Raw genomic sequence first — 24,956 nt, forward strand, 5'->3', positions numbered from 1 at the left:
CCTTAAATAAAGAATAAACATGGGAGATCTGTACAGAATAATGAATGAATGATACTTGAAATGATATAAGATATACATATATATTGAATGAATATAATGTTCCTAACGTGTTAATGAACACTTTTCCACCAAATGGAATGATTATCGTTATTACTTCTGATAATGGCATCAGATGGGCGCCAGTAGGCGAACAAGAAAAACCGCATGTGAAGTAGAAACAGTTAATCTCTATTATCTACTTAAAGAATTAAGAACAAATAAAAAAAACATACCTTGATCTAATATTAGTGCAATTTATGTCTGAGACAGTAATGCAGGAGTATGAAGGGGAATCGGAAAGGTCGGTAGAATGGCATTAAATACTCATCTTTAATGTACAGGCATAAATCGACTAATATAGACAACAAGTTTGCAGCTGGTGTGGTGATCCAGACCACGGACACGTCCCTTCGGAGAATCTCCTCCAGGCCTTTGTCCTGGGAAATAAATACAGCAACTAGAAGGGTGCGGTTGGCTTGTACTAAAGTACGATACTGGCTGTTTTAGTTTTTACAAAGCGCGCCAGTACCGACTCCGTAAGTTGGCGGTTATTAAAATGTCTTCTTCTGTTGTTGCAACACCATACACCATTTTAAAATGTGTTTCTAGTTGTCTCACGTATCATTCAATCTATTATTTCATATGCACCAAATCATATCAATCACTAATTGATAACCATAGCATAATAAAAGAATAAGCGACAAAATGTGTAATACAAAACAATAGCATCCTCAATAGAAGATTATTAATCAAATCTTCTTGCTTTGAGCCTTGATTGTATTAAAAATGTAGAAGACTAGATAGAATAAAGAATAACAAGAACAGAAAATGAAGAAGTAGGAGATGAATTTGAAGATTTTCATCACTCAATAGGTTTTTCATTTTAGAACTAATTAGATTTAGATACCTTTTCCTGAGAATACCTACAATAATGTGGCCCAACGTATAAAACAAAAAATACTTTTTCATATTCTACTATATGAAGATTTTAAGCTTTTTTATCACAATAAAATTCTTCATCTCAGTCGTTTGTTACAGTTCCTGGAAGAGACGTTAACAATATTTAATTGTTAACAATGAAACTATGCTAGTTGTACTGTAACTTGAGGCTTCGAGACGATGACAAATATATATGAAAATTGTATTTTCAAACACATTCACACGAAGATAGATACATAAAATTAGTATCAATCATAAATGTTAATCTTAGGTGATCTATATATTTTTTAGAAATATACATATATAACTTTCTCGAAACTGTACATGTTAATTAAGTGTGTTTTTCACCGAATTCTCATTCATTCTTATAAATAGTTAGTAATAACCGGCGCCTTCGCCAAAATAATAAACAAAAAACAAAATTTTCATGTTGTACACTCCCCGCGTTTGTTAGGCGACCAGCGCGACATTTTAATAAACCAACTTAGGGAACGTCACAACAGAAACGATAATACAAAAACAACCACAGCCATTGTAAACAGTCGTCTACATCATGCAGCTGGAATAAACCCCATGCAACACGCCAACGTCTGAAGCCTAATTACACACTGAATAAAATTGCACTGAAGCCGACCTTATAGAATTATGTAATTTGGGAAACGTGTGTTTCGATTATTTCGACCGAGAAGTGATGAGAATCGCGTTACATCTGAACCAAGCAAAGAGCTTGTGCTCGTTCCGAAATTACTTCCATCTATAAGCCACCACATAGAGAAAATCGCCCAAGACGCTAGATAAAGCTCTCGGACATACTAAAGAACCCCAGGTGCCTGACAAGCATGTGTCTCACCTGTACGCTCATAGAGAACGATGTACGATGCTGGGTGGTCCCTAGTTCGTCCAGCATGCTCTGGTCGTCCTCGTCCGGTACTTCACTACCGCTCTGGTCTAGACCTCGCAGGCATTTGCTACACATCTGACCCAACCTAAAACAAAACACAACAATTTTAACACTTTCCTTTCCCATGTAATACTGAAAATAGCAATTAATCATCAAATAAATAAATCGTAATAATAAAACCATAATAATAATTCAATTGTTTAGATTGTCGTAGTCAAAATAAACTAAAATTTATGATTTTATACCAAATTTGATGCGGTAATGTTGCATTATAAAATTTGATGACGTGCATTGGTTGTTTCATTGGAAGGACTATTTATTGGAAGTTTGCCATCAAATTTTGTTATATTTTAAGTAATACTTTGAGGTTATGTAAGATATGAGATAATCCACTTGCCTGACTTCATCTAAAGTCCTGAGTTCTTCGTGCATACTCTTCATATTCAGATCGTCCCCCTGATGGCTGAGTTGAATAACCTGGTTCTCCAATGCTTGGTTCTGTTTAATCATGGTAGCTAGTTGTTCCTCCAGCTCCCCGATGATTCTTTCGTCCCTACTACACTGGGCTCTGCTCTCCCTGTGTAATCATATTAATATTTTGTAACTAGCTATAGTCAGGATTATAAATAATTTTGAATTTAAAAAAAGTTGCCCGCTATTAGAACTGAACTCACGACCCCTGGTTTACAAGATCAGTGCTCTAACCCCTGAACTATAAAAGCGGGCGTCTTTTTTCGAATCAGATGGTATATATCTTGATCCATACCTTAACTGAGCCAAGAGCTGTGTTAATTCTTCAACGCCGTTATCCACTTCATCCGATTGGTTCTGATCGCATTCAGGTTCCGTCTGGATCGATGGCCCCTCTTCCGGTTGTCGACTGACGGATTTGTTGGGGGTGGTACACTTGGCCTGTTCAGTGAAATTTGTTAGACACGAATGAAGCGCGACGTTACTTAAAGCCTACCTCTTCTCTATGTACCACTGGCGATGTTTCGGTGTTCGTTGTGGTTTCATGGCCATCGTTGATGGGTACGTGCCTTAATGTGACTACTTCGTAGGCATTGGCACTTTTGGGTAATCCTATATCACTATTACGGGCAGCCTTTTTTCGGAGGATATCCACCTGTATCCTTTAAATGTACCAAAATAATACGTGAGAAATAACGCACTTGGTGTACGAGGCATCGATCGCTAACCTTAGATCGTCAATGGTACTTTGTAGTTCCTCGCATTTGCCTTCCAGTTGTTCGACGGTTGTCTTCAAGCTCTTGATGTGCTTCTTCTCGGTACTGTTCTCGAACTGCAGCCGGTGATTGGTCCGTTCCAAATCCTGGATGCTGACCTCCAACTGTTCGTAGATGCGAAGCCTGGAGTCATTCACCTCTTTCAAGGCGACAGTTTGCTTGGTAAGGTACTGAAATTAATACGACAGGGTTAGATATTTTTCGATTTCCAACGGATATTTTATCAATTGCTGATTCTGATAGAATGATTTTGATTGATAAAGTTTAAAAAATCTCCGATATATCAGTTATAAGGTCTATAAACATTTTAAGGATTGCTGATTAATAGTAAGATTAATTACATTGGCTGAATTCATTATTAGACCTCATATATTAACTGTTTAGAACTTTTAAATAACTCATTATACTGGTACACTAATTTTTAATGATTGCTGACTTTTAATCGATGTAGGCACTTAGAACTTAACGAGACTATAGATCCACCAGTTAATATTATTTTTTGCGTCTTTTGGCGGCTTTATTTGAGTAATATTTAAATTATTTTAACGATTGCTGACTCTCAATCATTATAAGGACATTATTTGGATCAGTCTGGGATAGATTATTGCATAGCTTCTTATTTATTTGCTTTTGACTGAATAAATACATTAAAAAGCATCGATGAAATCACAATAATGCAATTATTTCTGCATCTAATCGATACGAGAACTTTAAAATATATGAAATTATAACTGTCATTATAATTTTGTCTATCTTAAATTATATTTGGAGACAAGCTTCAAAAGACAAGCAAAATATATGAAATGGTAACTTATTAAAATGTTGTATTTTTAAATTGATTTTTGGAGGCAACCCCTCTTGACTTCACATCTCATTTGGGTGATAAGATCTTTACTAGTGGCAGCCCATGACAGATATAATAGCACAGTTTCATGTTCATTTTGTTTTGACCAATTAAATACATCAAAACTACTTGGCATCACACTTGTGCGATCAGTTTAAACCGTTTTTAACTATCGCTGGCTCTTAATCATTATAAGATCTTTATTTGCATAAGTCTGTGATACATTATAGCATAGTTTCTGACTTATTCTGTGTTGACTGGTTAAAACCATCAAAAACTATCATTAAAATCATAATGATGTAACAACTTTAATTAATTGCTGATCTTAATCGATACCAGAACTTTAAAATATATGAAATTATAACTGTCATAATTTTGTCTATCTTAAATTATTTTTGGAGACAAGTTTCCCTGACTTCACATCTCACTTGAGTAATACCAAAATAATTTTTAACGGTTTGCTGACTCTTAATCATAATAAGATCTTTATTCGCCCGTATAATAGCACGGCCTCACGTTCATTTTGTTTTGACCAGTTAAATACATCAAAACGAATATTGGCATTACAATGATTCGATCAGTTTGCACAATTGCTGATTCTTAATCAATATCAGAACCTTATAGTATACGAAACTGTAACTGTCATTAGCCTTTTGTTTCTTTTGTCTGATTTCATTCTTCTGATTCAATTATTTTGACGCCTCACTGAACAATGCTAAAACAATTTTTAACGATTGCTGACTCTTAATCATTATGAGATCTTTGTATGGATCAATCTGCGATAGATAATAGTATGGTTTCATATTTAATTTGTTCAGGGTTAATATGATATTATACCTATCTTGGCATCGCAAAGATGCAATCGGTTTAAACAACTGCTGACTCTTAATCAATATGAGAACCTTATAATAATGACTGTAACAGTAATTAGCATTTCGTTTCTTTTGACTGAGAGGTCTTTTTCGCTTCACACATCACTTGGATAATGAGAAAAAAACTATTTTTAACTATTGCTGACTCTTAATCATTATAAGATGTCTGTTTGCATCGATCTATGATATAATAGCATACTTATTATATCGTCAATATTAGAAACATAATGATGCAATTATTTTAAAAATTAAATAAAATGTTTACTGACTCTTAATATGATAACTTTATAATATATGTGATTGTAATAGTAGTTAGGGTTTTATTTCTTTTGACTGAATTCTTGGAGAGTGTTTTTGTTGCCTCACTTGGGTAATAGTGCAATCATTTTTCAACTAACATAACATAACATAACTTCATATTTAGTTTGTTTTGACTGCTATTGGCTTTGACGTTCAATATTTGTGATTTTGTTGAACGATGGGGCAATAGTTTTTAGTGATTGCTGATTTTTGATCGAAAAACTCTCTTACGGAGATTTCGTGATAGTTAAAGTATGGCCTTATTACCTTTTTGCCTTTAACTGGCCAATTTCGTTAAGAAATAGAAATTCTTGGTGTTTCGTAGCTATGATGTATTCAGGGTACGCAGTATGACATTCGAATCTATAAAAATTCCGCTTTGCTAAAGGTGTGGTTGCGAAAGTGTTGCTAAAAGGAAAATAAAAATGTTTGCTCGAAGGCGTAATGGTATCTATTAATTATGCATTAGATTAATCAATATTTATATGTTAAAATATAAGCTCGGACATATATAGCGCGATTTTTTTTTGGTCTACGTTGTTTCTGTTGCCGCTTTTTCTGCTGTTAACCCATTTTTTCTTTGATTGCTTCCCATATCTGTTCACATAAATAGTCTTTAAGGTAATTTGCATAGTAATTAAGTCTCTAGTAGGCGTTACTGGACTAGTTTCGGGCTAATATAACGCATCAGTTAAATAGTTATCGTTCTAATTCATAGATGGCGCCTCTAAGTAGGCGTTTCTTTTATTTATTAAATTGAAATCTGGGCTACAGATGTTTTGATGCTTGAAGCTGTCCCAAGCACTGAATAGTTGAATTAATCTTTTTAAAATGGTGGTTTAAATGAAACTATCTGAATATAGCACATACGAGGGTCACTATTTATATTTCGGTAATTGGAAACAATGTTGTCATGTGAGTCCATTTGACGGGTCCATCGTAAAGTTTGACATTTTTGACGAAAGACGTTTATAAAATCGTGACAGGTGACGAATCATGGATATATTCGTATGAGCCCGAAAGTAAGCAGCATTCGACTGTATGGGTGTTCCAAGATGAACTAAGTCCAACAAAAGTTGTTTGGGCACGAAGCACTTGGCAAAACGGTGGCCGTTTCTTCGGGAAAACTGGTCATATTGCAACAGTGTAGAATAGTAAATTCTGATTGGTATACAACCATTTTTTTGCCAGAAGTCTTCGGTGAAATAAGGAAAACAAACAAAAGACGCTGGTTTGTTCTTCATCATGACAATGCGAGCTCTCACACATCGGCTCAAACAATAAACTATTTGAGCACTTAAAACATCGAATTGATGGGTCATCCGCTGTACAGCACTGATTTGGCACCCAATGACTTCTTTTTATTCTCATTCGTGAAGAATAAACTGCGTGATCAACGACTTTCATCGCCCGAAGAAGCTGTGGAAGCGTTCAAAAATCATGTTTTGAAGATATCCCATTCGGAATGGAATAAATGCTTTGAAAATTGGTTTAAGCGTATGCAAAAGTGTATCGACTATCGTGGCGAGTATTTTGAAAAATAATAAAAATATATTCGCAGGTATAAATAGTGACCCCGAAATATAAATAGTGACCCCCGTATAATTAAGTTTTACGAAATTAACATTAACAAGTATTCAGCTGATGTATCAACTGCTGAAGTTCATTAATACAAAAAAATCGCATTAATTTTGATGAAATATTTCTAGAACCAAAATCAGAATAAGTTAATTAATTAGTTAAAAGAATAAATAGTCGATTGAATGATATGTTGTGCTTGTGAATGAATAGTTAAGAGTGTCTAAGATAATTCATACAATTTATAAACTAAACTTAAGATCGTTGAAACTACTAACCTCTATTTCCAATTTCTGGTCCTCGATTGTAGACTGTTTCTCCCGTAACAACGATTCCAGTTCCTTGTTTCTATCCAGGAGCGTTTTGCCCAATTCGGCGGCTAGCTGAAGATCTGGAACAAGAGCAACTTTAAATACGTAAACTAACCTAATTGAAATGGGTATAGACATTTCTGCATTGTAAACTATACAGGCTTGATTTTATATTCCAATAGTAACACAGTAAATGAAAAAATCGAACAACATCACAAAAACAATCGATCAATGATCTAGAATCGAAAGAATGTTAATGACGTTTGATGAATACAATCTTGATGACAAAAGAATATTGAGATTTACGTACAATTATTTGAAGGAAGTGTAACTGAAAGTCTAATAGAAAGTATCTTCACAAGGAGCCTACTTTACAGATTTGGCATCAAGGTACCACCAGGCTGTTAAAATGTGGTTTATTGGCACACATTATTTGAAAAAGAAAGACCGTAATTATTTGGTATTTCGTCTTCGAATTTCTTTGAATTTTGATTCTAATGTACAAAGGAAAAAGCAATTTACAAGAACAATTGATTATTTGGATGTAATTCTGACTTATCAACATACAATATACTAATTCTTCTGGATTATATTTGGTATCATCTTATTAAGGAAATGTGTTATGACATTATTTTGTAGTATTTAAGGTAAATATTATGTATTTAAATGCAAGTGTGTTGTTTTCCAAGATGTAAAGTTTTAAATAAAATTAATAATTTTGAAAAGGATCCTGCTCTAGCCCAGAAACGTTTCTAAAGTCTTTTTTAAAGTTTTTCATTAAAATTGTGTGTATATTCACAGATCATTTCTCTTAACCCATCGAAAAGGAAAATATGACTACAAATTAAAGATTAGAATCAGCAGTTGTTCGTTCAGCAGTAGAATTTTTAAGATGAATTAGAAGTACAAATATAATTTGTTCTCAAAGGAAATAAATTTAGAGTATTGAAAACTAAAACTGACAATTATAACAGATGTTTCTACGCAGACGCTTTTGAAACCGTTGTTTTGTTTTCTGTACAGAGAACGACAAAAGTCTTGTTCGTGTCAACTGATGGTTGTTCGTTCTTCTAGCTTAAGAATTCTCGAGTAAGCTGTAAAGGATCTCAACATAACGACTCATAAAGACAAGCACTGTAAAGATACGTACTCTTGTTAGTTGAATTATAAAATAAATAGTAGTGATTAAACATTGTTAAGGTTATGTTATTTTCAGGCTCTATGTTATTTTTCGCTATTTGTCGAATTATTTATGGCCTATAAAATAATTTTAAAGGATTTACGAAAGATGGTACTACTGTGTATCATGTGGAGGGAACATTTTTTCGGTGTCGAGCCCAAACAAAACAAAAATAATAATATATACAAAATTAAATTACGATTAAAACATATCTAATTTGTTGCCCAGCACCGACTTCAAACTGACCAGTTGGTAGTAGTTAAAATAATATTATAAATAGATAAATAGATTTAGGTAGGTATTAAGCTAAATTTTGTGTATATAGTAGAATATAAAATACGTGTAGTAGATAGGCTAAATAAGGTTTTTGTTTATTTTATTTACTTATTACGACTATAATGTACGTATTTAATTTTAAAATATTTTATTTTGTGTTAAAGGATTTACGAAAGATGGTAATCATGTGGAGGGAACATTTTTTCGGTGTCGAGCCCAAACAAAACAAAAATAATAATATGTACAAAATTAAATTACGGTTAAAACATGACTTCAAACTGACCAGTTGGTAGTAGTTAAAATAATATTGTAAATAGATAAATAGATTTAGGTAGGTATTAAGCTAAATTGTGTGTATATAGTAGAATATAAAATACGTGTAGTAGATAGGCTAAATAAGGTTTTTGTTTATTTTATTTACTTATTACTACTATAATGTACGTATTTAATTTTAAAATATTTTATCTTGTGTTAAAGGATTTACGAAAGATAGTATTACTGTGTATCATGTGCAGGGAACATTTTTTCGGTGTCGAGCCCAAACAAAACAAAAATAATAATATATACAAAATTAAATTACGATTAAAACATATCTAATTTGTTGCCCAGCACCGACTTCAAACTGACCAGTTGGTAGTAGTTAAAATAATATTATAAATAGATAAATAGATTTAGGTAGGTATTAAGCTAAATTTTGTGTATATAGTAGAATATAAAATACGTGTAGTAGATAGGCTAAATAAGGTTTTTGTTTATTTTATTTACATATTACGACTATAATGTACGTATTTAATTTTAAAATATTTCATTTTGTGTTAAAGGATTTACGAAAGATGGTAATCATGTGGAGGGAAAATTTTTTCGGTGTCGAGCCCAAACAAAACAAAAATAATAATATGTACAAAATTAAATTACGGTTAAAACATGACTTCAAACTGACCAGTTGGTAGTAGTTAAAATAATATTGTAAATAGATAAATAGATTTAGGTAGGTATTAAGCTAAATTCTGTGTATATAATAGAATATAAAATACGTGTAGTAGATAGGCTAAATAAGGTTTTTGTTTATTTTATTTACTTATTACGACTATAATGTACGTATTTAATTTTAAAATATTTTATTTTGTGTTAAAGGATTTACGAAAGATGGTATTACTGTGTATCATGTGTAGGGAACATTTTTTCGGTGTCGAGCCTAAACAAAACAAAAATAATAATATATACAAAATTAAATTACGATTAAAACATAGCTAATTTGTTGCCCAGCACCGACTTCAAACTGACCAGTTGGTAGTAGTTAAAATAATATTGTAAATAGATAAATAGATTTAGGTAGGTATTAAGCTAAATTCTGTGTATATAGTAGAATATAAAATACGTGTAGTAGATAGGCTAAATAAGGTTTTTGTTTATTTTATTTACTTATTACGACTATAATGTACGTATTTAATTTTAATTTTTTTTGTGTTAAAAATCTAAGCTTGATTATTTCTTAATTTTTAGTGAGTTCCTTAATTATTTTCTGAAGTCGGTTCAATTTTTTCAGGTCGGTTTCAATTTATTATGTTGTAGCTACCTTGAGACATGTCGAATTTTACATCGTGGAATAACGGTCTACAAAATACCCAGAAATATAATCTCAGATGTTGAACACGGGCGGGGTGCCAGCAGCGCCAACTAGAACCCGATAACGAATAACTGGCAACCCCCAGACGTTTATCTGGGATGTTATTGAAAGGTATTTCCATTCATTCAGTGCTCAACCATCGTTTGGTTTAGACGTGCCACCATCGACTGCCCAAGCCTCGTCACCAGGTAACACTGCTGCCATCCGTTTTATCATGTGTATTTTTCACATTTTTTATATAGCCAATAAATAACGGTCACATAATGTAAACACCACTGTTTCATTTTGTTTTACCTCCATTCACCGAGCCACATCATTTACCCTAAAATGTTGTTTTTGTTTGAATTATTTGGTAATACATTGGTAATATTAAGAGACTTGTAATATAGATATAGGAATAGAGCAAAATGTTACATTTTAACCAAAGGGAGACATATCAAACAGTAATAGTATCCATTATAACTACAGAGAAAATCAAATATGAGATAGAAGAAACATAGGAATCGCACAACATAAAATACAGATGAAAAAGCAAACAGTTCGATTGGAGATATAAATTAAAAAATCCAGAATATAATAAACTACGGAAGAAGTGAAAGAAGCTATATAGTGTTTAAGAGATGAGTGAAATACCACGCCATTAGAAGAAGATCAAGCGTTGATATGGGTGTTTTTTTGTTATTCTTTCGCTTGATTCTAGTTTATATTTTGCGTAGGCATGTTTAAAAACTTTGGAGCGTTATTCTATAATAGTCGTTTGAGCTAAACAGTCAGAGTTAAATATACAGATACTTGAAAAAAAAAACGATTAATTTTAATTGAAAACTGATAATAATGCCTGGTCACGATGGTATAAAGGGATCAATGACTTTACATGATACACAGCATCAAAATAGCTCGGTCATGATTGTCAACGTCAAATAACGTTTATGTTGAACCGTTGAATTTTTTAGAATGTAGATTTTTCTGTGCTTCAATTGATTAGTAGTGTTGTTTTACTGGTACTTTCTCTTTAACAGAAACAGTACACTGTGATGTATGGATATGTTCGATGGTCTTGTTTCATTGCTTATATACTTTTGTTTTTTTTTGATCAACGTGTAATGTTTTTTTTGTTGGCGTTAAATAACGAGAAGAAATAACATGACATAACATCCTCTGGACTATTTGCTATAGTATGAAATGAGTATGAAAGAAGAGTTTGGGTTTAAGTATGCAACGTTGTCAGTTGTCGAAAATTATACGTATATTTGAAGAATATAATATAAATAGAATATATTATTTTGAATTCAGAAGTTTGTTGAGACAAGAGTTAAAATATTTTTATATATTTTTCGTTCTCTATAATATAAAATACGTAATATAAAGAACTTTTTATAAACTGTAATTTATATTTAAATATCATTTATTTTAAAATAATTGTTTTATCTATTTTGTATTTTCCACATTTTTATATTGCCAATAAATAACGGTCACATAATGTAAACACCACTGTTTCATTTCGTTTTACTTCCATTCACCGAGCCATATCATTTACCCTAAAAATGGATATAATATTCCTTAAATATACGTAAAATTTACAAGAACTAGCAACGTCGCCGATTCGAAATTCTTTTGCGCATGCCAGGCGTTTCAAGAATTAGACTCTTGCTACAATAACTAGTCTCGACGAAGGTTACGAATCCTTTTAAACCGACTTCAGAGTTTCAGCAGCACAGAAACACACAGATTAGAGGGCAATTAGTCAACGATCAAATGCGACTAATCACTTGTTTTCTCGACGGCAAGCCCGTCGGTCCGATGCGAGAAAAATCGACGTTGCACTGAACACAAAATCGAAAAAACAAAAACGAACGGGAAAATCTAGACTGGTATAAATTCCAAGGCCTACCACGTTTTACTATTCGAAAATGCATTATGGTCTTGTTAGGACGAGCATTGGCGTGCGTGTCTGTTGTCCAAGGAACATTTCGCTCGCTCGTGTTAGGCGGCAGACGCTTCGGACAGCATATGGCGAAAATTGGATTGTTGTGCACGTAAAATAAACATACGCTTACAAAAAAATATGCGCGGATATTTCGTGTAATTATATAAAAGTGAATCGTTAGAATCGCTGGGAATTATAAGACCGTGAAGTGATCTGCTGGTTTAGTACGATAAGAAGTAGTTTAACTTCATTTGAAGTATGTTCGCCGATTTCTCCGTCAATTGTGGACCGATTTTCAAAATTATTTTTTTATTCGAAAGAGCGCACTTCCAATGTAGTCCCATTGGAACCAAGTGAGGAAATGATGGGGCGAAAGGGGGGAAATCGAGGGAAACCCTAAAATTTCAAAGGCACAAAGTTTTCACATATTTTTTAACTAAAATAATCAGATATTTGTGTATAATGTTATTGCTGAACGAAAAATCGCAAGTAGTTCAGTGTAAAAGTCAGCCAGTGTGCTTTTTCATATATCAGCACCATATCATATGAGACGTGGTATAGTATATACGTTATAGGCAACTGTTTCTATAGTGTAATGGTCAGAACGTTGAGATCACACGCGGGGCAGCAAATTTTTTTGTTCTAGTTTGATTGGAACATTGGTCAAATTATCTAGAGTAGGTAGCGGACTCCAGAGCCTAAAACATTCCTTATTTTCAATCGTTTATTAGTATTTTTCCTCATACGGGCTGTATTTTCTATTGCAAAGCTTAATAAAATAACTGCGTAGATTATTGAGTAAATATCTAATAAAATATTTCTAACAAAAAAATTGAACCGACTTCAAAAAATAAATAAGTAGTAGTTAAAATAATATTCTAAATAGTTAAATAGATTTAGGTAGGTATTAAGCTAAATTGTGTGTATGTAGTAGAATATAAAATACGTGTAGTAGATAGGTTAAATAAGTTTTTTGTTTACTTTTATTTAGTTATTACAACGATTATTATGTACATATATTATTTAAAAACTTTTTTTTGTGTTAAAAATCTAACTTTGACTATTTCTTACCTTCTAGAGAGTTCGTTATTTATTTTTTGAAGCCGGTTCAATTTTTTTGTTAAAAATATTTTATATAAACATGTTGTTGACTAGAATTAGATTACTAGTATACCAATATCAAAGATGTTATATTTAAAATCAAATATACTTAAAAATATTTCGGTGTTTGAATTTTAAAATCTTAGACTTCTTATGTTGCCTTCTACAGAACCTTTGAGCTATATACAACATATATTTATTTTTTATCTATGTAAACAGACAGGGGACAGACGAAATAATATGAACACCTGACATATACACAATATTTAATAGGATTATAAATTAATATTTAAGTATTAACTAACTTGATATTTTTGTCGACAGTTTGGTCCCGTAAAGGCAAAAAGGAAATGCACACCATCTCGATTCTTACGTCTTACCACTTTTCGATCACAGTGGTACATAAAAGGACCAACAAATGACATCACCAACAAACGTTGTAATTAAAACCTATCGTTTGAGACCAAAAAAGCTCCGCGATAATCGATCCGAATTTCCTCCTTCTAGAAATTGTTGGAGACCGCAGAAAAAATTCAACGGCTAGCGTTTCCTCAAGAGACCGATTGATTTCAAACTACTGTTCGGTGTTGCAACCGACGAAAGTGGCCGACGCATCATATCTAACGAGGCGGCTGATACGAGAAGTGAAATTTATTCTAAACTGAAAACGGTTGAAGACAAATAACGAGTGGTTAGGTCAGGGATGGCAACTATTTATTGGTGGGTGGTATGTTAATGCTCTTGGTCTAACACAATTTATATAAAGTTGAGGCAGTTATTCGTTGAAGATGTCGATGCAATTTTTAAAAAAAGTAGGCAAAGAGATGATTTCATATAAATATTGACCATAATACGATTGTGGGATATTTGAAGAAGTCTGGATATCAAAAAAGATCCGATAGTTAGGTTCCACATGAATTAACAGTGACAATTTTAATGATGATTGTGAGCTGATCAACATTGTCATCTATCACAACACACATATCACTAGTATCTCGACAAAAATTGACAGTTATTGGCTAGGATGCCTTCTACGTATAGATATACCGTATAAACCGGATTTTGTCCCGTTTGAATACCATTTGACATTAAAAAATCACTTCCTCCAATGTTGTACAAATATAACAAAAAAAGGAAGTAAAAAAGAAACAGATATACTATACTCAAACCAAATAGCAATTAATACATTTCTTGCTTTTTTTCAAAACAAATATGTTATAATATTGTGGAAATAGATGACAAATAAATGGAGATAATACCATATATGTCATTATATTACATACACTACATCACATGCATAACATTACATTACATACATCATATTACGTATATTACGTATATTATATTCACTACATAACATACCTTACATTACGATATAAATATTACATACATTGCATTACAAACATTACAATACATACATTATATTACATACATTACATATATTGCATTATGTTAAATCAAATAAAATTCAATGATTTTGTGTATTGAAAATAACTGATCTTAGTTCATTATTTTCATTAAATTAAATTTCTAACAAGAGTTCTTGTTATAATGTAATGTCCCTTAATACCATCGTCGATGACCGAAACGTTGTTGTATGTGCATCATTTTTCTGTTCATCATAAATTATGTAGATCCAAACACGAAACAGACTCATTTATCTTCTTAACGTTCGCGTCACTAGACGTACAGAGAAAAGTGTCAATGGCATGACGAAAAATAGTACAAACCAAAAAATCCAACGATCTATTCTTGGATATGCCGGAGGAATACGGTGATTAACGCTAATGAGACAATTGTTTAAAGTGAATAATGACCTTGCGGAAACATCTGCCACTGAAAGTACATCAGACGTACTAAAAAATCTAATTTAAGAGCTGGATTATGCGGTAAACATTAACAGAAACTTGTACAAACAAACAGCAATCGTTAGCCGCGGCTAGTGACTGAGTAGGATCCACAATATGGACCTTACATTTATGTACAATGCTTTTAACATATGCGAGATAAAACTAACATTATTAAAATAAGTTTACAGTCATGTTAGATATCCTAGAACTGGAGGAAAGACGTTAGAATTGCTTTTAAATCACGAGCTGTGTTCAATAGCTTAAATAAATGCATAATTTATACATATTTACTTTTGGTCTATGTTTAAATAATTATTACAATTTCATACAGGCTTCTCAGAAAAACATATAACAGGTCAATTGAAAAGTCCCCGGCCTGACACATAGATGGCGCTACTAGAAACTAAATCCATATGTTATTTAGTTAGCCCTAACCCTCAAAAGATGCGTATATAAATTTGACTGGTGTCGGATCATTAGTTTGTGAATTATAGCATTTTGAAGGGAAAAATACAGTTGAAGCAAAAACTTGGCTTGATGTCGAGTTTCCGGACACTTCCCCAGGAAAATCAACCATCAAGGACTGGTATACTAAGTTTAGACGCGGTGAAATGAGCATTGAAGACAGTGAACGCAGTAGACGACCAAAAAAGGTTGTTTCCGACGAAAACATTTAAAAAATCCACAAAATGATTTTGAATGACCGTAAATTGAAATTGAATGAAATAGCAGACACTCTAAAGATATCAACTGAAAGTGTACATCATATCATTCACGAATATTTGGATATGAGAAAGTTCTGTGCAAAGTGGGTACCGCGCGAGCTCACTTTTGACCAAAAACAACAACGAGTTGATGATTCGGAGCAGTGTTTGAAGATGATCAAGCGTAATATACCAGAGTTTTTGCATCAATATGTGACAATGGACGAAACATGGCTCTATAATTTCACTCCGAAGTCTAATCAACTGTCATCCGAATGGACTGCACACGATGAACCCGCTCCAAACCGTGAGAAAACCAAACAGTCGGCTGGCAAGGTTATGGCGTCTGTATTTTGGATGCACATGGAATAATTTTCACTGACTACCTTGAAAAAAAAAAGGACCATCAACAGCGACTATTACGTAGCGTTATTGGATCGTGAAGGACGAAATAGCCGAAAAACGGCCGCATTTGAAGAAAAAGAAAGTGCTGCTTCACCAAGACAAGGCTCGTGTCACAAGCCAGTGAAAATGATGGCAAAAATCCATGAATTGGGCTTCGAATTGCTTTCTCATCCACCGTATTGTCCAGATCTGACCCCCAGCGACTATTTACTGTTCTCAGATCTCAAAAGAGTGCTCGCTGGGAACAAAATTTTCGTCGAATGAAGAAGTTATCGCCGAGACTGACGTATTTTGAAGCAAAGGACAAATCGTACTATAAAAATGGTATGTATAAGTATGTAAAGTTGGAGGGTCGCTATAATCAGTATATCACCCTTGAAGGGAATTATGTTGAACAAAAAAACCAATTTTGCAAAAAAATGTGTTTTACTATGGTAGGCCGGAGACTTTTCAATTAACCTGTTATAAACATATATATAAACAATTTCAATTTTAAACTTAAAGCTTTCAGCGAGCGATCAAGGCACAGAACTAATTAAAATAAAAAAGTACCAAAAAAAAGTAATAAATTATGTTTAATGTTTTAACTGTTTTCATTATTTTTTTATCAGATTCAAAACACAAGTTTTTTCGGAATAATTAATAACGATGAAACGGCATTTCCTGACGATTCACACGATATATTCGAGGACGTGCATTTGCGACAGATGAATCACTGTTACTGTCACTGGAGAGATTCCATGGAAGCTGTCTGTAGATATTGGCCGCACCCAATTTACTTTTTTCTTTCATGGTCAGAATCGATGTTAAATAATACCACCGTGTCGCTAATGAAGACATTAATTGATTCGGGGAATTGTTTCGGATACCCAATGATCAGTTACAATGTTAATCAATCAAATTTCTTCGCGATATTAATAGAAAAAGTCAATTACCTTTTTTATCATATCATATTTAAGATAAATTCTAGAAAATCGATATATTTTAATAACGTTACTAAATACTTTATTATGTTATATATATATATATATATATATATATATATATATATATATAATCTATATAAGTCTCTTTGGATTGCTATATTAAAATAAATCAATAGGAACAATTAATATTACGATATGCGATCTCTGGATCTTTAAACTCGTTGGTATCTTTTCTATGTAGTTAATAAAAATAAGAATGATCCTGGATTTTATACTAATTAGTCCTTTATAAATGACAAACATAAAAAATGCTATCTCTATATTTTTAAACTCATTGGTATCGTTAATGCTATTTAATTAATATCATCTTAGTCATTTTTAATTGGTAACCTTTGCGATGTCTGAAGTGATCTCCAATTATTAAAATTATTAATCTCTAAGGGATTAGGGATAAGGGATGATAAAGTCTATATATGTGTATAATAAAATATATTAATAGGAACAATTAATATAAATCGATAATAACGAGATCACATTCATTATGCAATGCGATCTCTTGATCTGCGAACTCGTTGATATCATTAATTCTATATAATTAATAAAAATAGTAATTCTTTTGTGGTTTTTATGTTACTTAGTCATTTATAATTGACAAACTTACAAAAATGCGATCTCTAAATATTGAAATTCGTTGTTATCATCAAATATATTACAAATTATTATTATATAAAATCATTTTAAGGTTCCTTTGGATATAACATACATCATGTATGTGTCCAGGGATTAAAAAAAGTGAAACAAGTGAACCGGCGGCGGATAATCGTGCGGCGTATGTATCTAGGTGGCTTCGAAATGAAAAACTAATGACGATCGGCACATGAATGAACATACAGTTAGGCCAGTGAAAGGTTTTTACGGTTCTAAGACAGCAACTTGATATTGTTGAAGCGAATGTAAATTCACAGCTACATTTTTCGTTGTACCAGAAAAAAAAGACATGAATGTGTTTCCTTCTTGGCGAATAATATAAAAAAGAAACATTTGATTCGTAAAAATGAGTTTGAACTGAACGGTTTTGTTAATAGAATATTATTTATGATATTGGGCATTTATGGTAAAATAATATATAATTTTAATCATTTTGAATGATATTTGTATAATGCCGGTGAGTTTGAAAATTTAGAGATCGCGTTATATAGAATATTGTTTTTATCTATTGGATACTGCCAACGAATTTCAATATATAGAGATAATATTATCTTCGTTTAATTATGTCTTAAATGAATTGGCATATTAAAAAAACCCGGTATTTTTTATTAATTTCATCCAGTTAAATATAACTGTAGGATACTCGAGTAGGTAGTTACCGAACGATCATAGGAAAAACATTTTAATAAAATACGAGTCTACTTTTTTCTGCGATTGTATCGATATAATATCGATTGGTTTTTTTTAATCGGTCAATTCCCTTTCGCGTGTGAAAGAATAGAAGGTTTTGTAGAACAATTTTATATAGACTCCCTTCCGACAAGCTATTAAATAACAACGTAAAGAACACGACTCCTGTTTGGTGTTTTCTTTTTTCACGTTCTTGTAACAGTGTTGCGTCATCGGGCTAAACGGCGAATAATATCTCAATTTACAGGCGTTTCAAACAATTTCTCAGTGATATAAGAATGTGTGGTCTATTGTTCAAAGATTACACTATATAATTTGTATTTTTCAAACAGATTTATTACGTTTAAGGATCTGTGAATTCCATATACAGAAAATATACTAAGCTGGGGTCGTATTTATACGAGATTTTATTGAGTGCGAACTCTATATTTTCAAACTCGTTGGTAATATTCTATATTTTTCGTAAAAATATATAGCACTTTAATAAATCCATAAGTTTTAAATAATCCCATAGTTTTTAACAGCCAGTTAGCCTCTAGGCTTATATAAGTACCTACTACTCAAAATTTGATGAATAATTTTATAATCTATACTTTCGAGCTCGTTGATATTCCGTTTTTTTACAAACGTATATGATATATTAATCAATTCTTACTTATTAATTTAAGTATTGGTATAGTTTAATTTAATCAGTTTTGTTAGAGACGATCTCTATATTTTCGAATTCGTTGACACCGTTCCCCGTTTACTTGTCAGATTATTTAGTTCTTTATTCAGAAAGACATTATTTTATTGTTATGATCTCTAATATGGTTGATCGTTGTTAAAGATTCTATACTACTATGTCTAAAAATGTAAATACTATATTTACAATTTTGTTGGTATAGTAAATAACTTAATTATAATTCAGCGCGATATCCCCTTAGAACCCATAACGGGTGTGATTCGAAGTGTTAGTGCGAAGTATTCTGAAAGATTATTAGCGCATCCCAATGCACTCGCCAAACAGTTAAATGTGCGCAATGACAGTGAAGTGCGTAATCTCAAACGCATACTGCCATACAAACTGATTGATAGGCACATAGAGTGAGATATACTAATATCTAGAATAAGTTGGAATAGTCTTTAGAATAAGTTAGGATAGACTTTAGAATAAGTTAGGATAGTATCTAGAATAAGATTTAGTTTGTAGAACAGGTCACTTACCGAAGCAATTCTACAAGTCAGGATAGTTATATTGTCTAACGGAAATCATATAATAATACTTATTGCCCACGGGCAGATTATTGAAGTTCTAAGAGATTAATAAAAAAAATATGCTGTTATTTCTAATGGTAATACAATATCATATAAATATAAATTAAATAATTGTTTTTGTAATAATGAATACTTAGAATTCTAATTAACACAGGCAAATTCTACATTTTTTAACTCGTTGATCTTTGATGTATTATTTTTATTGTATATGAACTCCATATTTCAAGCTCGTTAGTATCAGTCCATATTATCCGCAAAATTATACAGTGCATTAATAAATTCCTACATTTTTAAAAAACTACTATGTGTTTGTTTAACGGTCTTAATAAATCAGCTAGGTTTATAAAGAAATTGAAGCGATATATGCCGGTACGATTACGTACTACATCTCTCATTAAATCTATAGCGAAAGTTCTATAAATATTGAGCCGTTGAGCCGATACGGACAGCTGTGTACGATTTATCTACGATGTTATGCTATATAGTTGGCGATCGAGCTGAAATATTGGCGTTGTAAGACTTTAGTTCTCGTTATAATGGTACCCACTAATAGCGATTGTGTACCCTATTATAGATAATGGTATCATCTATGTTTTATTCAATTCGCGACGATTTTTTCCAATAAAACAAAAGCCTACTTTCACGGAACTTCACGATTCTCGGATCAGGAACTATTTATATGTATTTGGTTCTAATAGTTTTGGTATGGATGCCATTCTGGGCATCATTAACGCCCACTCGTTGATTTTGGAATTAATAATTAACGAGAGCTTACTTTTTTTAAATATGGCGATCTCTAATTATATGAGATCGTTGGAATCTACTCTAGTTTTATTTTATGTTGTAATTAGTTCTTGTATTACGTTAGTTTTATATAATTTTATATATGTATATAGTATAAAATGCATAGCGTTTGATATAAATCTACGGAGGAGTAAAAGTGGATGGTAACATCGTATGATTTTTTTGCGTACGGTCAGATGTTGGCGCTGTTACGAACAATCTTCGGCGAGTGGCTAATTTCACAAGAGGAAAAAACGCTTCGTTTAATAGGCGAAATTCCAATGGTTTTGCAATAATGGGCCGTAATTAAGAAACTCACATATAAACGTCGATAAAGTGGATTCATGCTTCTAAACTAACGTCCTCTAGTTGTATAACCTCGTTGGTAATTTTTAAATTAGCTATTGATTATAAATTGTTTGCGATATGTTGAAGCAGATGTTTTGTTCGACATTATCAGGATCACATATACGCTCATTGTTCAGTTACGTAATATAACTTAAATTTAACTCTTTGTTATTCATGTTATACCAAATACGGTGGTTTTGAAACATATCTCGCAGAGTTACTACCAATGGAAACAAAATGACATTACCAGTCAAACAGTGACCATTCAATATTTTAACGTTCATTCGATTCGTTTCGCTGGCAGTTCTTTGTCCTTAAAAATAAGATCATTTATCATCTTTTTTCATTGAAGAAGATTAAATGAGTGTGATATTGGAATGCACGACAACTGACGCAGCAATTTCAATACAGTTATGAAACAAACTGTCCTCCAGACTGTTGATTGATTATACTTAACGGCATTGATATTCTTGCTTCAAAAATATTTAATATTAATAGCATAATGTTTATTATTTTATCCTCTTTAAACACTACATATTTTTATATATTATTATAATTTTTAACAACAATTTAATATTGTGAGTTCTAAATCTCTGAGCTCGATGATTTGAATTCATTTAATATTATTGTTAAATAATAAAGAACGAAACAGTTTTAAGCATTATTGTCTCTAATTATATAAATTCGTTGAAAAAAAAAACAATTTCATAACACAAAATTCACGTAGATATTTTCAAAATTATCTAATTGAACATCGATTATTAAGTTGTTTGATTTTTTTGAGTAGAACTTCCCATGAACTTTAATTGTTGCTTAAATGCTATTGGATTAAAGGTTATATTTTAATGTTTACAGATGCCATTCATTTTTCTGCTAATAAATGTTATGTGTGCTTCGGTGAATATTTTATTTATCCAGTAGAAGTCATAATAATAATGTATGTTTCTCGCAGCTGTTTAACCTTCACCACTTAATGTCGAGGAATTGGCAATTAGCAAACTCAAAATGAGACTATATAATATTTTGCGATATCTAGTCGTATAAACTCGTTGAAAAAAAAACCAACTGAGATCTCTAAATCTATGAACTTAATGAATAATTTTTACCAGTTTTGTTGTAACGCATTTTACTTACTACTCCTTTCAAATATAGTATTTCATTGTAAATGGTTGTGCATCCATTATTACCTGCAACAAAAGCTATCTATTAACTAAGGAAATCACGCATCTAGTGGATATAAAATATATACTTATTTTAACATGCAATCTTTTTGAGAAACAACGCATAACAGTAAATCATGTACGAGTTGAAGTTTTAGCATAAATGGTACCATAAAAATAGTAGCGAAGATATAACTTTAACAACAAATTAGGTAATAAAATAATATTAGCTATTATCAATAGCGCATATATATCGACGAACAATAAATTGTTTTAAAACGTTTTTATGTTGTAATCTCTAATTCTATGACCTCGTTGGAGATATAATTCTATAAAATTAACTTGTTTTGATATAAATCACTTGAGATATGAATATCAACAAAAACTATTAATTCTATAATATGGCATTGATGATAACTTTTCAAGTACGACGAACAAACTGTGCTAGATTGACTTTACTGATATTTGATTAAAGTTCATTTTACTTATCCCATTGTTTGTTAATTACAACTATTTCTAAGATTCATTGAGAGATAACTTGTAATGGTTGTAGTTATGTTTATTCTATTTCCAATGTCCGTTTTCTTTTTCGTCTTTAATTGTATAAACAACTTAAAGGTAATTGATCAGCAATGTCATTAATGATTGTGAGAACAAAATGTTTAAATAGTATATACCTTTCGTGGTAGTAATACCAGCTAGTGACGTAAAGATAATCTACGAACTACCAATAAATTAATGTTTATGGGGTAATGAAATTTAAGCTTGATTATACATTTGAACTCTATAGGCTCGTTGGATTTTTTTGCAATTAATAGTCGCATATTTGGACGGTTGTATTCGGTAAATACGTTAGTAATTTATTAATTAAGAACGACGGTTAAAATGTATAATATTGTAGGAAACGTTTACTCTGAATCTCGTAACCTCTAACAAGGGTCGTTGTCTGACAATATTAAAATTGTGTAAAATGGTTGTGTAATAATCACCATTGTTTCAAATAATATTAACAATGATAATATGTGGAATTGTAAACATATTAAATAGGATGATACTGTATTGTTTATTAAAGACATTTTAAATTAATTTTAGACAATAATCTTACTTATAATTTTGAAATGACTGGTTCTTTTTCCGGTTAAGCGCTTTCAGAGATGATGGTCATTCACTCGAGATGTTTTATAATAAAAATGCTTCCATTCGGAATAAATATATTCGAGGTAGTTATATTTTTGTTGTAAACTTGTGATCTCTAATTGTAAGACGTCGTCGAAAATATTTGGATGATTTAACGTTGTTAGATAAACAATTTTTTGTGTTCCGGTAAAAAGTGATTTTTTAATTACAAATTGGATCTCTAATTGTACAAAATCATTGGAAAGGTTTGAAATTGTTTTAAAAATTCTGTGGTAAGTATTTTGAATCGATATAGTATTAATAATGAATAGTTCTGGGATAAATAAAATTATTATTTGTAGCGAAATAGTACGCATTCCTGATGGGTGACCTTGACGAGCCTCCATCGATAAATGTTATATTGAGAGTTCACTTAGTGAGTCCCGAACAAGATTTCTGACAGAACCTTACCTGGATTCTGACGGAGACAGTCAAGCTCGATGGTATAATCCAAATCCTCCAGAGAATTCAGCGCGGAACTGAGACATGAGTTGGTGGTCGATTTCGAATCGAGATCCTCGCTCATTTTCGTCAATTTTCTTCAACGATTTTTCGACCAGAAAAAAACGATGAAAACACTACATCTTCATTTAGAACGCGCAAAATGGAGACGATTTATATATATGTGTGTGAACGGGCAACAGTCGGTCAAGGCAGGTGCAAAAACGATTCGACGAGATTCACGCGGCACACGGTACGACCGACAAGGTAGACTAACACCGACTGAACCGGCCTGGTCAAGTCAAGAGGAGGCTGTCCGTCTGTCGTCGGCGCTAGTGTTTGGGTATGTGCGTATTCCCCAATGCGATCCGAAAGGTAAAAGTTCTGTTTCGGGGTGGTACCGGTGGAGTGGTGATGAATTCAAATGGCCATTCCGGACCGATGACGGATTTTTTTCATTTCGGCGCTTTTTTTATGACGGTCTGGGTCGATGTCTTCGCGTACCCGCAAACTGTTAACTCTCGTTTGCAATAATCATCGAGTGTATGATGACAGGCACTTAACACACTCGCAAATTAAGTGACCAAGACTTTAATGATGTTATTTTAATTTTTTATTAATTTATAATTAAACTAGCGACCCGCCCCGGCTTCGCACGGGTGCAATGCTGATACTAAATTAAATACACTACAGAAAAAAATATGAACGTTGTATATAAAAACATAGCGGCCCGCTCCGACTTTGCACGGGCATAAAATATATATGCCTATGTCACTCAATGAAAACATGATTAAAATCGATCCAGTATTTTTGGTTCATTCATTACCGCCCTTGGCTTGCGCGCATTAAATTTGGAGTAAAACAATTCCTCTTCCCCTATACTTACTATGAAAATTTCCTGCTATCTTTGGAATATCTAAATTCATACAATTTTTATTACATTACACATTTTTAAACGCAAATTTTAAATTTGTAATATCTCCGAAAATATTTGTTTAATTTACATGCTGTAAGGAACCATATTGATCTATATTAATTGCACACTGTATTTAAGGTACTTAATTCGATAAGGATTAATGCCGTATTGCTTAAAATAGCTTCGTAAATAAGCCATTTTCTCACGTAAAAAGTAAACAATAAAAATGGTTAATGTGGGTTATCCCTAAAAGATAAACATATACCATCGCGGACTTTTTTGTAGACCTTTTTATGGTGTACAATACTGTAGTACATTAATTTGATCTAACTCGTAGGGTTAGGCAGCGTTTTTGCTAATTGCTAAATAAGCCTAAAAAAATAGGTTAATTTACGACATCACGTTAGAAACCTCTAAAATTAGCAATGTTGCCTTAGTATATTATGCATG

General features: G+C 32.1%; 1 protein-coding gene across 4 annotated transcripts in view; it reads right to left on the reverse strand.

The window, feature by feature from the left end:
• centrocortin (cerebellar degeneration-related protein 2-like) overlaps positions 1–24,956 on the reverse strand; it is a 178,501-nt gene that overhangs the window by 2,943 nt on the left and 150,602 nt on the right. For 3 of the 4 annotated variants that reach the window (XM_076409104.1, XM_076409103.1, XM_076409105.1), the window contains 6 exons: positions 6,999–7,111; positions 3,079–3,296; positions 2,847–3,012; positions 2,646–2,791; positions 2,277–2,456; positions 1,829–1,964 (listed from right to left, as the gene is read on the reverse strand). In XM_076409104.1, the coding sequence (XP_076265219.1) occupies positions 1,829–1,964; positions 2,277–2,456; positions 2,646–2,791; positions 2,847–3,012; positions 3,079–3,296; positions 6,999–7,111 (959 nt within the window). Of the gene's footprint in view, positions 1–1,828; positions 1,965–2,276; positions 2,457–2,645; positions 2,792–2,846; positions 3,013–3,078; positions 3,297–6,998; positions 7,112–23,560; positions 23,877–24,956 lie in introns of those variants that run through there. The other variant, XM_076409102.1, reaches the window with a different exon arrangement.

Source organism: Rhynchophorus ferrugineus, unplaced genomic scaffold (assembly GCF_030347505.1).
Source record: "Rhynchophorus ferrugineus isolate W39M unplaced genomic scaffold, kcgeb_rfMv2 rfM7, whole genome shotgun sequence".
Classification (NCBI taxonomy): Eukaryota; Metazoa; Arthropoda; class Insecta; order Coleoptera; family Curculionidae; genus Rhynchophorus; species Rhynchophorus ferrugineus.